Source organism: Saccharomyces mikatae (assembly GCF_947241705.1).
Source record: "Saccharomyces mikatae IFO 1815 strain IFO1815 genome assembly, chromosome: 6".
NCBI lineage: Eukaryota > Fungi > Ascomycota > Saccharomycetes > Saccharomycetales > Saccharomycetaceae > Saccharomyces > Saccharomyces mikatae.
The window spans coordinates 65,194-79,022 of record NC_079261.1 but is presented as its reverse complement, the minus strand read 5'-3'; the positions used below and the strand labels follow the sequence as shown (position 1 = coordinate 79,022).

Genomic DNA, 13,829 nt, shown 5'->3' with positions numbered 1-13,829 from the left:
CTCATTATAGGTCATGATATAGTAAGCAGGAAGTATTGGAATATGTGGAGAGAAAACTGTGAAAACTGCTTTTTCTGTTTATAGTTGGTTTATAGAGGAAGTATTAGGAAACTGGGGCACAACAATAATACGTGTTCCACAACTTTCAGCGCGGGTGTGTCTTCTTTTCCTGCTTGAGATAGCGCTATGTCACTGTTCCTCATTTGAAGATTTGTTTTGATCAAAAATATGTTCAACTCTTTTTCACCGGCTTTCTCTTTTTATATTTAATACATATTTGTTCCAATACTCGGTGCGTCTTCTTAGCCGCCGAAGTGAGATTTCAGAATCATCAACGTGAAAGGGTAAAAACAGTTAGGATAGTATATATGTATATATAAATTTAATTACATACTTCAATAAGGAATGGTATAGATTTTTCGTGGATAATATTGTTAAAATATTTGATTAGTTTTTTTTTTTATTTTTTTATTTTTATTTATTTGGCTCTAAGTGCTTCAATCTTAGAGAATAAGAAAGGTAGGGGAAAGAAAGGAAAGCAACTTATTATTCAAAATTTTCAGTGATCGGTTCATCTTGGTTTTGTGGAGCACCGAAATCGCCATTTTCATCCACTTCTTCATCATCCTCTACAGTAGCCTCTTGGTATTGTTGGTATTCACTGACCAGATCGTTCATGTTTGATTCTGCTTCAGAGAACTCCAACTCGTCCATACCTTCACTAGTATACCAATGCAAGAAAGCCTTTCTTTTAAACATGGCAGAGAATTGGTCACCGACTCTCTTGAATAGTTCTTGAATAGATGTAGAGTTAGCAATGAAAGTAGCGGCCATGTCCAAACCTTGAGGAGCAACAGAACACACAGCAGTTTGCACGTTGTTGGGAATCCATTCTACGAAATAGTCTGAGTTTTTAGATTGTACTTTATGCATTTCGTCTTCCACTTCTTTAACGGAAACTTTACCTCTAAAGAAAGCCGCGACAGTCAAGTATCTGCCGTTTCTTGGGTCAGCGGCAGCCATCATATTCTTGGCATCGAACATTTGCTGTGTTAATTCAGGGACGGTCAAAGATCTGAATGACTGGGAGCCAATTGCCGTCAAGGGAGCGTACCCAACCATAAAGAAATGTAAACGTGGAAATGGGACAAGATTTACAGCCAATTTCCTCAAATCGGAGTTCAATTGACCGGGATAACGCAATGAGGTAGTAACACCAGACATAACGCTCGAGACCAAGTTGTTCAAATCACCATAAGAGGGTTGATTCAACTTCAAAGTCCTTTGACAAATGTCATAAAGCGCTTCGTTATCAATACAGAAGGTTTCATCCGAGTGTTCCACCAATTGGTGGACAGACAACGTGGCATTGTATGGTTCGACAACAGTATCAGAAGTCTTTGGAGAGGGCAAAACGGAAAAGGTCGCCATCATACGATCAGGAAATTCTTCTCTAATCTTCGAGATCAAAAGCGTACCCATACCGGAACCGGTACCACCACCAAGAGAATGCGTAATTTGGAAACCTTGCAGGGAGTCGCATCCTTCAGCCTCTCGTCTAATGACATCCATGACACTATCCACAAGCTCAGCACCTTCAGTATAGTGACCTTTGGCCCACACGTTGCCCGCAGAACTTTGCCCAAAGATATAATTGTCAGGTCTAAACAGGTTCCCGATCGCGGAATTGCGTACTGCGTCGATGGTCCCCGGTTCTAGATCCACATTAATAGATCTCGGAACCCATTTTCCAGAAGACGCCTCGTTGAAATACACGTTCAATCTCTCCTTCTGGATATCATCATGACCGTGATATGTCCCGTTGAAATCCAAACCGTGCTCACCACAGATGGTTTCCCAGAATGCAGCACCGATTTGGTTACCACACTGACCTGTCGAAATGTGAATAATTTCTCTCATTATGTTATTTTGTGGAGATTTGGCTTTTGTAGTTGTTAATTGCTGCTGTGTCACTCCAATTGCCTCACCACTTCTTCAATAGATCTATTAGAGTTTTCGTGTTTGTTTTAGTTTTTGTTGTTTTTTCTGTTTTTTCCTTTTTCCTTGTGGCATCACCTAGGTCACTCTACACGTCTATTGTGACCCGGCCCCATTTTCGTGATACCGCTATTTTTTTGGCCCATGGGGGGAAATAAAGAGAAAGAAGAGAAGCCAGAAGAAATTCAGCGATTAAGTACACTAGTTTTGAGGGTGTATTTCATTATTATCGAGCCCGGGTTGTGACTAATAAACAAACAAAGCACAAATATGAATAGCGAGTACGACTACCTTTTCAAACTGCTGTTGATCGGGAATTCCGGTGTCGGGAAATCCTGCCTACTTTTGAGGTTTTCGGATGACACGTATACCAACGATTACATTTCCACAATCGGGGTAGACTTCAAGATCAAGACAGTGGAGCTGGACGGCAAGACTGTAAAGCTGCAAATTTGGGACACTGCAGGCCAAGAACGTTTCCGTACTATTACATCGTCATACTACCGTGGTTCGCACGGGATCATTATTGTGTATGATGTTACCGACCAGGAATCCTTCAACGGCGTGAAGATGTGGCTGCAAGAAATTGACCGGTATGCCACCTCAACAGTGTTAAAATTGTTGGTCGGAAACAAGTGCGATCTAAAAGACAAGCGGGTCGTCGAGTACGACGTGGCTAAGGAATTCGCTGACGCGAATAAGATGCCGTTCTTAGAGACCAGTGCTTTGGACTCCACCAATGTCGAGGATGCGTTTTTGACTATGGCTAGACAGATCAAGGAAAGCATGTCGCAACAGAACCTGAACGAAACCACCCAGAAGAAAGAGGACAAAGGCAATGTCAACCTAAAGGGCCAGAGTTTGACTAACACCGGTGGCGGCTGTTGCTGAAGAAGCACATCTCTACCTTGCAGACCACGTATAATATACTAACTAAATAAACCATCAAATATATAAATAAATAAATAAATAAATAAAATAAGACACGCGATAACATACATGCAACTACACGATGGTACCAAAGAATGACGTATGGTTACCCGCCGCAAACATAAGCCCTAGAATACCCTGCATTATTTCTTATCGGATGGGCCGAAACCCTCGAAAACTACTGCATGCCCTAACAACTTTATAATTCCACCTTCAAGATTTTCTATAACCCGGCTGCCATTTTCCATTTTCTCTTTACCCGCCACGCGTTTTTTTCTGAAATTTTTTTCTTCCTTCTTCTTTTTCTTCCTCTTCCTCTTGGATTGAATAAATAAACCGTTCTGAAACCGAACTCGCTTCTCTCTCCTTTTTGAAATATTTTTGGGTCTGTTTGATCCTTCCTTCCCAATCTCTTGTTTAGTATATATTCATTTATATCACGCTCTCTTTTTATCTTCCCTTTTCTCCTCTCTCTTGTATTCTTCCTTCCTTTCTATTCAAACCAAGAAGGAAAAGAAAAAGTCAATCTTTGTCAAAGAATAGGATCTTCTACTACATCAGCTTTTAGATTTTTCACGCTTACTGCTTTTTTCTTCCCAAGATCGAAAATTTACTGAATTAACAATGGATTCTGGTATGTTCTAGCGCTTTCACCATCGCATTGCTCCGTAAGAAGAATTGCACAGTTCCAATTGCTCGAGAGTTTTTCTCTTAGTATTATCCTTTATTTTTCACTCTCAAGGCCTCCTGTTTTGACTGATCTATATTTATCACGATATTATTTGGATAAAATAGGGGCTTGAAATGTGGGAAAAAAAAAAAATCGTGATAAGTGATATTCTTCTTTTATTTGCTACTTTTATCAAGTTTCGATACTAACATCTATTGCTTTCTTTTTGTTGCTATATTGTATGTTTAGAGGTTGCTGCTTTGGTTATTGATAACGGTTCTGGTATGTGTAAAGCCGGTTTTGCCGGTGATGACGCTCCTCGTGCTGTCTTCCCATCTATCGTTGGTAGACCAAGACACCAAGGTATCATGGTCGGTATGGGTCAAAAGGACTCCTACGTTGGTGATGAAGCCCAATCTAAGAGAGGTATCTTGACTTTGCGTTACCCTATTGAACACGGTATCGTCACTAACTGGGATGATATGGAAAAGATCTGGCATCATACCTTCTATAATGAATTGAGAGTTGCCCCAGAAGAACATCCTGTTCTTTTGACTGAAGCTCCAATGAACCCTAAATCAAACAGAGAAAAGATGACTCAGATTATGTTTGAAACTTTCAACGTTCCAGCCTTCTATGTCTCCATCCAAGCCGTTTTGTCCTTGTACTCTTCCGGTAGAACTACCGGTATTGTTTTGGATTCCGGTGATGGTGTCACTCACGTTGTTCCAATTTATGCCGGTTTCTCTCTACCTCACGCTATTTTGAGAATCGATTTGGCCGGTAGAGATTTGACTGACTACTTGATGAAGATCTTGAGTGAACGTGGTTACTCTTTCTCCACCACTGCTGAAAGAGAAATTGTCCGTGATATTAAGGAAAAGCTATGTTACGTCGCTTTGGACTTCGAACAAGAAATGCAAACCGCTGCCCAATCTTCCTCCATTGAGAAATCGTACGAACTACCAGATGGTCAAGTCATCACCATCGGTAACGAAAGATTCAGAGCCCCAGAAGCTTTGTTCCATCCTTCCGTCTTGGGTTTGGAATCTGCCGGTATTGACCAAACTACTTACAACTCCATCATGAAGTGTGATGTGGATGTCCGTAAGGAATTATACGGTAACATTGTCATGTCTGGTGGTACCACCATGTTCCCAGGTATTGCCGAAAGAATGCAAAAGGAAATCACCGCTCTGGCTCCATCTTCTATGAAAGTCAAAATCATTGCTCCTCCAGAAAGAAAGTATTCTGTCTGGATCGGTGGTTCTATCTTGGCTTCCTTGACTACTTTCCAACAAATGTGGATCTCAAAACAAGAATACGACGAAAGTGGTCCATCTATCGTTCACCACAAATGTTTCTAATATCTGATTTTGTGTGTGTATGTTTATGTATGTACCTCTCTCTCTATTTCTATTTTTTAAACCACCCACTCAATAAAATAAAAATAATAAAGTATTTTTAAGGAAACAACGTGTTGAAACGCTTACTTTTTTAATTTTTGTACGTTTTCATTGATATAATGTGTTTATCTCATCCTTCTTTTGGAAAAGTTCATAAAAATTGATCCAAAATAAAAGAAATATATACGAATAATTATTACATGTTTATATTATAGTAATAAAAAAGTATTTTATCCGTAATACCATGTATCATATAATCATCTCTTCGTCGCTTTTTAATTTTATTGGTTTGTGCAATTCTCCTTCTTCAGAAGACCTTGTAGAACCCATATTGAAATTCGAATTTGGTGTCTTGATACTCTTTTCCTCATGCAAATTGGTGTTTTCTTTGTTTTCAAATTCAAAAAATTTATCGATGTCTTCCATACTCATGCCCTTTGTCTCTGGGAACCAAACCAAAACGATAAGTGATATGATAAACGTTAAAGATCCAAATATTATAAACGTTGTGCCTTTCAATGTTTCAATCATCACGGGGCAGAGAAACGTTAATATGAAGTTACCCAACCATCCAAACGTCACACATATAGCAAACCCTTTAACTTTTACCCGCGACGGTAACATTTCATTCGTGTAAATCCATGGTATACTAGAAAGACTCATCGCAAATATTCCAACAATTAGAAAGCATAGAGTCAAAATCCACCCTCCCACAAATGGGTTTTCTCCAATTGACCAAACTAAACTTTTATTACCATCGATCGGCGTGGTATCTTGGCCATATTTGACAAATAACACGCCGATTGTAATTAGCAACCCACTAATGGGGAAACCGCCCAACAGGGTGATCAGTTTCCTACTTGTGTAGTCAATGAATGTGATAGGCAACAAGCTCAAAACCATGTTAATGAAATATGGTATGGAACTTGTAAAGAGTTTCACATTGCCCTCAAGCCCCACAATTTCGCAAATATATGTGATGTAACCAAGGATGATATTAATGCCACTAAATTGAATCAATAACTGTAAAGTCATTCCAAGAATCAAAGGCTTCAACGAACCCCGAGGTAATTTTTTGGAAAAATTCAAATCGTTAACTCCAATCCAAAAATCTCCTGCTAATTCAATCTTACTCATTTCAGGAACTGCATCTCTTGGTTGGCTTTCATTGAACTTTTTGGCTAAATTGTGCTGAATTTCCTGAGCCTTACTCATCTCTCCGTGCAATACTAGCCAATGATAAGATTCAGGTAGAGCACAACTAGCCACCCAGAACACTATTCCAGGAACAATCCCTATGCACCATGCTATACGGAACGCAAAATGAGAATCCCATAAACTCAGTGCAATGCACAAATAATGCATAACAAGAATTCCGGCAGTTAAACACAACTGAATGTAACTCATTGTACTGCCACGTTTGCCGCGAGGAATAACTTCATTGGCGTAGGAAGCTACCAAAATTGAAAAATTTCCAAGTATCATACCCTTGATCATACGACAAATCAGTAAACCCAATATGTTCCAAATAAAGAAATTCAGCAATGTAACCACATTCCAAATTATTATTCCCGTTTGAAATTGGTAAATTCTACTGAACCTATCATTCATCGCGCAGTAGATCAAACATCCTATGATACCACCCAGGGGAGTGGACCCCATGAGTAAACCTTGTTGTAATGGCGTTGGATACCTGAAATATTCGTTGAATGTTTTGTTTGTGAGAAAAGTTGCTAATGACGGCACTTCAAGACCCATTATAAATCCTACTAGCGTTAATATTGCCGTGATTTTAGCGACTTCGTAAGATTTCGCAATTTTGACTTTCGGCATCTTGGGGAGTCTCCAAACGATAGCTTTCAGTGCTTTCATTGTATCTTATATTCTTGGAATAATGAATGTCCCTGTACTTTCTATCTTTCCTTATTTTTTTTCTTAATACTTTCACTGAAGTAGTAGTTTCTTGATTTTTTATCTTTTTTTGTGACGTTTATCCAAAACGTCACAACGCCAGATGCAGAACAAAAAAAAAAAAAAAAAAAGCAATGAACTTGAGTACTTAATGAATTTTATATAGGGAACAAAATGAACAAATGAAAACCCCAACAGTAGGCAGTATTTACAGTACTAGTTTTTTTAGAATGGCGAATTATCAGTATGAATATAGATTTTTTTTTTTCTTTCTTTTATATCATTCTTGTTTTACTGACTGCGAGGAATTTCCATGTTATTTTCAGCCAAAATTTCCCTTAGCGAGTGGTACACTTTTTCATCGTTGGGAATAACCTCACCAATACCATACCTAGCAATTGAATACAATCCCCAGATACCAATAACAGTAGAAACAATCAAAGCCAAATACCCTTCGGTAGTAAATCCTTTGGGCAATGGTTTAGGCTGTTTGGGCAATCCATTTAGGTTAAACCAATCATCTGAGTGACCCGCAGCGTTACCAACAACAGGAATACCGGCTGATTTACAAATATTTAAATAGTTCTCATTAAGCTTTTCCCTTTCTTGTAGCACAGTAGGTGCCTCAATGAAAATTGAGGCTAAACCTTGTTGTAGGTGCCAATCAACATGACAATGGAAATACCAAACACCGGGATTGTCTGCTCTGAATCTTAGTACGACATGTCCACTGGGTTCTAAAACTACAGTGTCTCTCACCATTGGCCTTTCAGGAAACGGCTGTAATGGGGCAGATTCGTCATAAGGAACGGTCATTCGATCCTGCTCCGATTCGTCATAATCTTCACCAACATGGAACCCAGGCGATTTCTGCACTATTTGAAAATTATGACCGTGCAAATGGAAGGGATGCCTGCCTGAATCATAATTGTTAAGAACAACTTCTATGATATCATTATGTTTTAGGAATTGTGCATTGATGTTATCACCATAAATTCTGGAATCCAGCGCAAGCTTTCCTGAGGTAAGTAATGTCGTCAAAGTGGGGACCTTTGGTGTGACGTAGGTGATGTTATTGAAAAACGCGTACTTCACCCCATCACCCAAATTAACCATTCTCACGTCCATGACGATTTGATGGTCGTAGTGAGAGAGTAAATCCCTTTCGATCAATGGTTTCAAGTAAAAGTCATTCGTGGCACGGTTCAAATCGCAATCGTCAATATTCAATGCACGTGCCTTCGGCAATGATTTACCATATCTCATTTGTATAGTTTGGTTGAGTTGTAGCTCTGGTGGGACAACATCAAGCATTGTTTCGTCCACTATTTGCATCATGGCGTAGTTCTTTGTGGGCATTTTATCTTTTGCTTTGATTAACACACTCATTCTTTGGCCCGCAGAAAGATAGATCGAATTAGTGATGTTTGGTTTTACGTAAATTCCGTCTACCTCTACTATGCTCATTTCATGATCCTCGAGAATAATATACTGGGATACGAACAACCCAATGTTCAGGAACCTGAAAAGATAAGTTTCACCGGGTGTAAAATCCAACGTTACATTCATTGTATTATTGAAAAGGATATTTTGGGGAATAGGTTCAGCACCAGTCGGATTATACCTAGATAGAAATTCTTTAGTAATCTCTTTATAATTTTCGTGATAATGGTCTGATAAAGTGACGACTCGTTCATGATCGTATTCAAAAGGCTCTTCCGGATCGTGGATGATAAATGCACCCCTCATACCATCACCATACTGAGCACCCATATGTGCATGATACCAAAATGTTCCCACTTGCTCTGGAACTGTAAAATTGTACAAATATGTCTGTCCAGGAATGATGGGACATTGTGTTACCATAGAAGGACCGTCCATTTGGAGTTGGTTTCCTACACTGGTATTATGGAAAAGACCATGAAAATGTAAAGAGGTTGCAGTCTCGTCTTGAAAGCCGTTGGTCAAATAAAGCTCAACGCGGTCTCCTTTTTCAACGTGGATATCTGGAAGTGGCCATTCGCCATTGAATCCAATCATCCTCTTTTCATGCAAACCATCAGGATTAGCTTTCACCCAGGAAGCGGTATAATTCAACCTATGTGTTTTTGCCACAGCAAAATTTGCGGCCAATATCGACCACACCAATGAGTACAACAACATCATTCCTTGTCTTCTCCTGTTTGCCTCTTTTTTCTTTTACGTGAGACCTTCTTTTCTACTTATTATTTTTTGTGTTCTAAATAAAATAATATAGAATAAAAGATTGCATATAGCGAAATAGGGTGCAGACAGAATATATAAACGACAAAATGATAAAGGAAAATAAGGATATTTAAGTATTATTTAATACTCCACAAATACCCTGCCTATCTTTTCAGGAATAGGAACGTATAGGGTTGGTCTCTCGAAAGGAACCGATCAGTAATAGTCTTATCCACATTGATAGCGAGCGAGTGGTCATCTCTATAATGTCCAGGCGGCCCTTTATACATAATCTTTCCAGAGAATCTCGTTGAGGGGGAGATCCTCCAATTCTCATCTAAAGGATGCATGCCAATCTGAACGGCGGTTCCATCGTTCTTTTCACATCTCAGGTCTTCCTTAACGCTCTTTTGAGTACCTGGGCATTCAAACGCAACATCCAAGAACCCGTTCCTTTCCTAGTCATAGCTGCATTCGGTGGAGTTTATAAACCTTGATAGCACTAAACTGCTCACTTTCTCTCTTGAAGTTATGTGTGTTCATGAATACCAGTTGCTTAATACAAAACTCCCTCAGTACTGACCACTGAACACACTAGCAGACAAATGGTTCCCACACCAATGAGTACAGCGCGGTTGCCAAACTTTACCTGACACAACCTCACTGCGTGTACAACCACCAATAATTGCTCAGTGAAAGGTCCTTGCTCAAACTCCACCTACGGCACAATGTGTAAGCGTGCCACGTCAACCACAAGTTCTTCACAAAACATACTGTTACTGGGTGGTGACACAAGTAAATGGCATATTAAGCCCCCCAAACTATAGTATCCTAACCAAAAATATTTGATGTATCTATTGGAATACGAGGATCTATTGCATCGCCCCTAAACAATATTGGCGACACGTTTTATCAACCTTGATGACGAAACTGCTGGATCCGTGGGCCTATAGTCATTGTCCTCTCAATCCTGTCTCGTGCAACTTCGCCACCTGTGTGGTTATATGTGTCTGATACGCAGATACCAGTGGCCTTCACTCGTACTGTCTTCCTGTGAAGCGTCATGATCTTGGGCTTAGGAATTTCTTGAATTACTATCTTCTTCGGTTCTATGAGTCTGATAGCTTTCAGCATTATGCTGACTGGAGATCAGGCCCTAGGATCAATCATTCCAACCCACCTTGTTACTCACAATGGGAATGCTTGCTTATATCACATTTCAGGAAGATCGCGTGCCGTTGAATAGGGGGACGTCTTACTCTAGCCTTTTTTCATTATTCAGCTGGACAATTATAATAAAACACTAAACTATTCCCCTATCAAGGAAAAGGGTAAAGAAGGCAACTAAACAGAAAGATTAGTGATTATGTCGGATGTAGATAACTGGGAGCCCGTATCCGACAATGAGGATACTACTGATTCTGTGAAGCAATTGGGTCCTCCCTTTGAACATACAAGTAACGATGATAATGCTAGCGGTGCTGAAGTTGAATCATTCCAAGATGTGCCTCTAAATACAGAAAACAGTGACGCACGCAAGAATCTGATGGTGATTACGAACCCTAGTGCCACTGATGAACAGTCCACAGAAATTAAACATGATCAATCAAGGGCTTCTTCGACGTCTTCGTTCTTTAGCGGGATGATCTCTTCGTTTAAGTCAAACGTACAATCCCCGGTTTCTAGATCAAGTACCCCTACTTCACCAGTGTCGCAACCAAACATCATATCACATAGAAGAGAGCCATCTGTAGGGTCCAAAAGAAGATCAAGTCGCCGCATCAGTAATGCTACAATGGCTGAAATAGACTCACCCTTACAGCAAGTGGAAAAGCCTGATGAAGTCAAGACGAGGCGCAACCCTTCTCAAATGAAAGAGGACATTTATGATCATAAACGGTTTGTGGAAGAACGTTACATGGACACCCCTTATCACTATGCGTCTGAGCAAAGAAACAAAGACTTCCATGAAACCTTCAAGTCCGTTCCCAAAGATGATAGATTGCTGGATGATTTTAATTGTGGGCTCAACAGAGAATTGCTCTACCAGGGGAAACTATATATAACGGAAACACATCTTTGCTTCAACTCTAACATTCTTGGTTGGATTGCTAAAGTGCTGATTGCCTTCGAAGATATCACGTTTATGGAAAAGACGTCTGCCGCTGGGTTATTCCCCAGCGCCATATCCATTGAAACAAAGATGGGCAAAACTTTGTTCAATGGATTTATATCCAGGGACACTGCATTTGGATTGATGAAAGAGGTGTGGTCCAGAACCTTGTTACAGAATGACATGGCCAGCGAAAGCTTCAATACTACAAACGAAAAATCTGGTAACGGTAAAGAAATTGATAATGCAATAAACTCCATCGATGAGGAAAGTGATGGCAAAGATGCTAATGATAAGGACACTAATTACGACTATGATGACAATAACAATACTAGTGAGACCACCCCTAAGAGTAAGGGTTACTTACTGGATAAGGGGAACAAAAAAGCATATAAACTGCGTGCTGATTCAGCGTACCAGTATGAAGGTCCCCTATATCATCATTCCACAAGCTTCCCAGCTGAACAGATGGCTAGCAACGAATTTGTGCTCAAGGAAGTGCCATTCAATTGTGCACCTGGTATACTCTTCGAAATTATGTTCAACTCGGAAGAGAACGAGTTTCTTCTAGATTTTTTGCTGGGCCAAGAGGGTTCTCAAATCACCAAGGTTCCAAATTTCACGAGCATTCATGAATCTCCCGTAACATTGAAAAGAGAGTATTCTTACGAAAAGGCGTTGCATTTTCCTGCAGGACCCAAGTCTACAACGTGTTATGTTGCTGAAGAAATAAAAAAAAAGGACCCTGATACGTACTATGAAATCATCAGTAGTATACGCACCCCAAACGTGCCCAGTGGTGGTAGTTTCTCGACTAAGACAAGATATCTAATCCGTTGGAACAGCGAGATAACATGTCTATTACGAGTATCCTTTTGGGTGGAATGGACTGGCTCCAGTTGGATTAAAGGTATGGTTGAGAATGGTTGCAAGAATGGTCAATTGGAGGCAGTGCAATTAATGGAACGTATTCTCTCCAAATTTGTTAAACGCAATGTTGAAGAATGCCAAATTACTGTTAGCAAGGAGGATGAAAAGCAAGAGAAAGAAGAAGCGGAAGAGGAATTGAAGGAGGTTAATCTTGAACAACCAAGAGAGGTCTTAGCTGCGAAACCTGCCGTTTCAGAGGCCAAAGGCCTGAAGGTTACCACGGAAACGTGGCTATTGCTATTCTTGATCGTGATTCTGTTGCTACTGCTGAATCTACTCTATATACGGTCGATTGCCGCTTCATTACATCAACTGGTGAAGTTGCAATCGGTGGAATTGAAGTTGTGACCTTTTTTTTTACCACAACTATATATCATTTCTATAGGGCAATGTTACTTAATAATAATGAAGGGCGAAACAAGCCGATTTCAGTGGCAAATAGCAACTTTTTCTTTTGAAGAAAAGACAAAATCGAAGAAGAGACCCAACATAATAAAATTCCAAGATGAAACTGAAAGTTACTGGACCAGGGATTAATCAGATCGTTACTTTGAAACAGGATGCGACAGTGAGTGACCTCATTGAACAAACCGGTTTAGATGTTAAAACGTTGAGGTTTGGATACCCCCCTCAAAAGATTGATTTGCAACAGGAAGGCGCTACCTTGAGACAAACTCAGCTGGACGATTTGGGTATTAACTCTGGCGAGAAGGTCATATTGGAGACCTGCGATAATAACGAAAACTTCAGGATGTCACCACCACAGCCCAAACCAAAGAGGGTGTTAAAAAACACGGAAATGTCCATTGGTGGCAATGGAAAAGACGTTTTATCAGTTCATCCCGTTCCTGACGATAACTCATGCCTTTTCCATGCTATTGCCTATGGTATCTTTAAACAAGATAATGTTCGTGCCCTTAGAGAGATGGTTTCCAAGGAGATCTTGGATAACCCCGTCAAATTCAGTGACGCTATATTGGATAAACCTAACCAGGAATATGCGCGATGGATATTGAAAATGGAGTCATGGGGTGGAGCCATCGAGATCGGTATCATATCTGATGCTCTTGCAGTAGCCATTTATGTAGTGGACATTGATGCTGTCAAGATTGAAAAGTTCAATGAGGACAAGTTCGATAATTACATTTTGATTCTGTTCAATGGAATTCATTATGACTCCTTGGCCATGAACGAACTTAAAACTGTTTTCGACAAGAAGAACCAGCCGGAATCAGATGATGTTCTTACAGCAGCTTTGCAACTCGCCTCAAATTTGAAGCAAACTGGCTATTCCTTCAACACTCACAAGGCCCAGATTAAATGCAACACATGTCAAATGGCCTTTGTAGGTGAGAGAGAGGTTGCTAGGCACGCAGAATCTACGGGACACGTTGATTTTGGCCAGAATAAATAATGAAATATACATTTGGCGTTTATCGGTATAATCGTCATGAGACACGAAAAAGTTGATAATGCATTCTTTTTCTCGTTGATGAAAAAAAAAATGAAATATATTAACAGTACTGTTTTTTACGTGTTCTTTTCACATATTCTTTTCAGATTATGTTGTTTGTTTTCCTTTAGCAAGGTGAGAAATTCTCTGACGAATAATTAATCGACAGTTTCCCTACTACCTCCTTCCTCTTTTTATCCACTTACTAATATA

General features: G+C 39.9%; 7 protein-coding genes across 7 annotated transcripts; 4 read left to right on the top strand and 3 right to left on the bottom strand.

The window, feature by feature from the left end:
* Window positions 1-546: 546 nt before the first annotated feature.
* Window positions 547-1,920, bottom strand: TUB2 (beta-tubulin; the record flags this gene model as incomplete). The annotated part of the gene is made up of 1 exon (XM_056222069.1): window positions 547-1,920. One exon carries the CDS (start codon window positions 1,918-1,920, stop codon window positions 547-549), a length of 1,374 nt encoding a protein of 457 aa, XP_056081797.1.
* A 348-nt stretch (window positions 1,921-2,268) lies between these two features.
* YPT1 (Rab family GTPase YPT1) lies at window positions 2,269-2,889 on the top strand (the record flags this gene model as incomplete). The annotated part of the gene is made up of 1 exon (XM_056222068.1): window positions 2,269-2,889. The coding sequence occupies one exon, from the start codon at window positions 2,269-2,271 to the stop codon at window positions 2,887-2,889; it is 621 nt and encodes a 206-aa protein (XP_056081796.1).
* Window positions 2,890-3,552: 663 nt separating this feature from the next.
* Window positions 3,553-4,965, top strand: ACT1 (actin; the record flags this gene model as incomplete). The annotated part of the gene is made up of 2 exons (XM_056222067.1): window positions 3,553-3,562; window positions 3,848-4,965. The coding sequence occupies 2 exons, from the start codon at window positions 3,553-3,555 to the stop codon at window positions 4,963-4,965; spliced, it is 1,128 nt and encodes a 375-aa protein (XP_056081795.1).
* Window positions 4,966-5,253: 288 nt separating this feature from the next.
* SMKI06G0240 (uncharacterized protein) lies at window positions 5,254-6,876 on the bottom strand (the record flags this gene model as incomplete). The annotated part of the gene is made up of 1 exon (XM_056222066.1): window positions 5,254-6,876. The coding sequence occupies one exon, from the start codon at window positions 6,874-6,876 to the stop codon at window positions 5,254-5,256; it is 1,623 nt and encodes a 540-aa protein (XP_056081794.1).
* Window positions 6,877-7,206: 330 nt separating this feature from the next.
* On the bottom strand, window positions 7,207-9,078 carry FET5 (ferroxidase FET5; the record flags this gene model as incomplete). The annotated part of the gene is made up of 1 exon (XM_056222065.1): window positions 7,207-9,078. One exon carries the CDS (start codon window positions 9,076-9,078, stop codon window positions 7,207-7,209), a length of 1,872 nt encoding a protein of 623 aa, XP_056081793.1.
* Window positions 9,079-10,486: 1,408 nt separating this feature from the next.
* Window positions 10,487-12,511, top strand: LAM5 (Lam5p; the record flags this gene model as incomplete). The annotated part of the gene is made up of 1 exon (XM_056222063.1): window positions 10,487-12,511. One exon carries the CDS (start codon window positions 10,487-10,489, stop codon window positions 12,509-12,511), a length of 2,025 nt encoding a protein of 674 aa, XP_056081792.1.
* Window positions 12,512-12,668: 157 nt separating this feature from the next.
* Window positions 12,669-13,577, top strand: OTU1 (ubiquitin-specific protease OTU1; the record flags this gene model as incomplete). The annotated part of the gene is made up of 1 exon (XM_056222062.1): window positions 12,669-13,577. The coding sequence occupies one exon, from the start codon at window positions 12,669-12,671 to the stop codon at window positions 13,575-13,577; it is 909 nt and encodes a 302-aa protein (XP_056081791.1).
* Window positions 13,578-13,829: the final 252 nt, after the last annotated feature.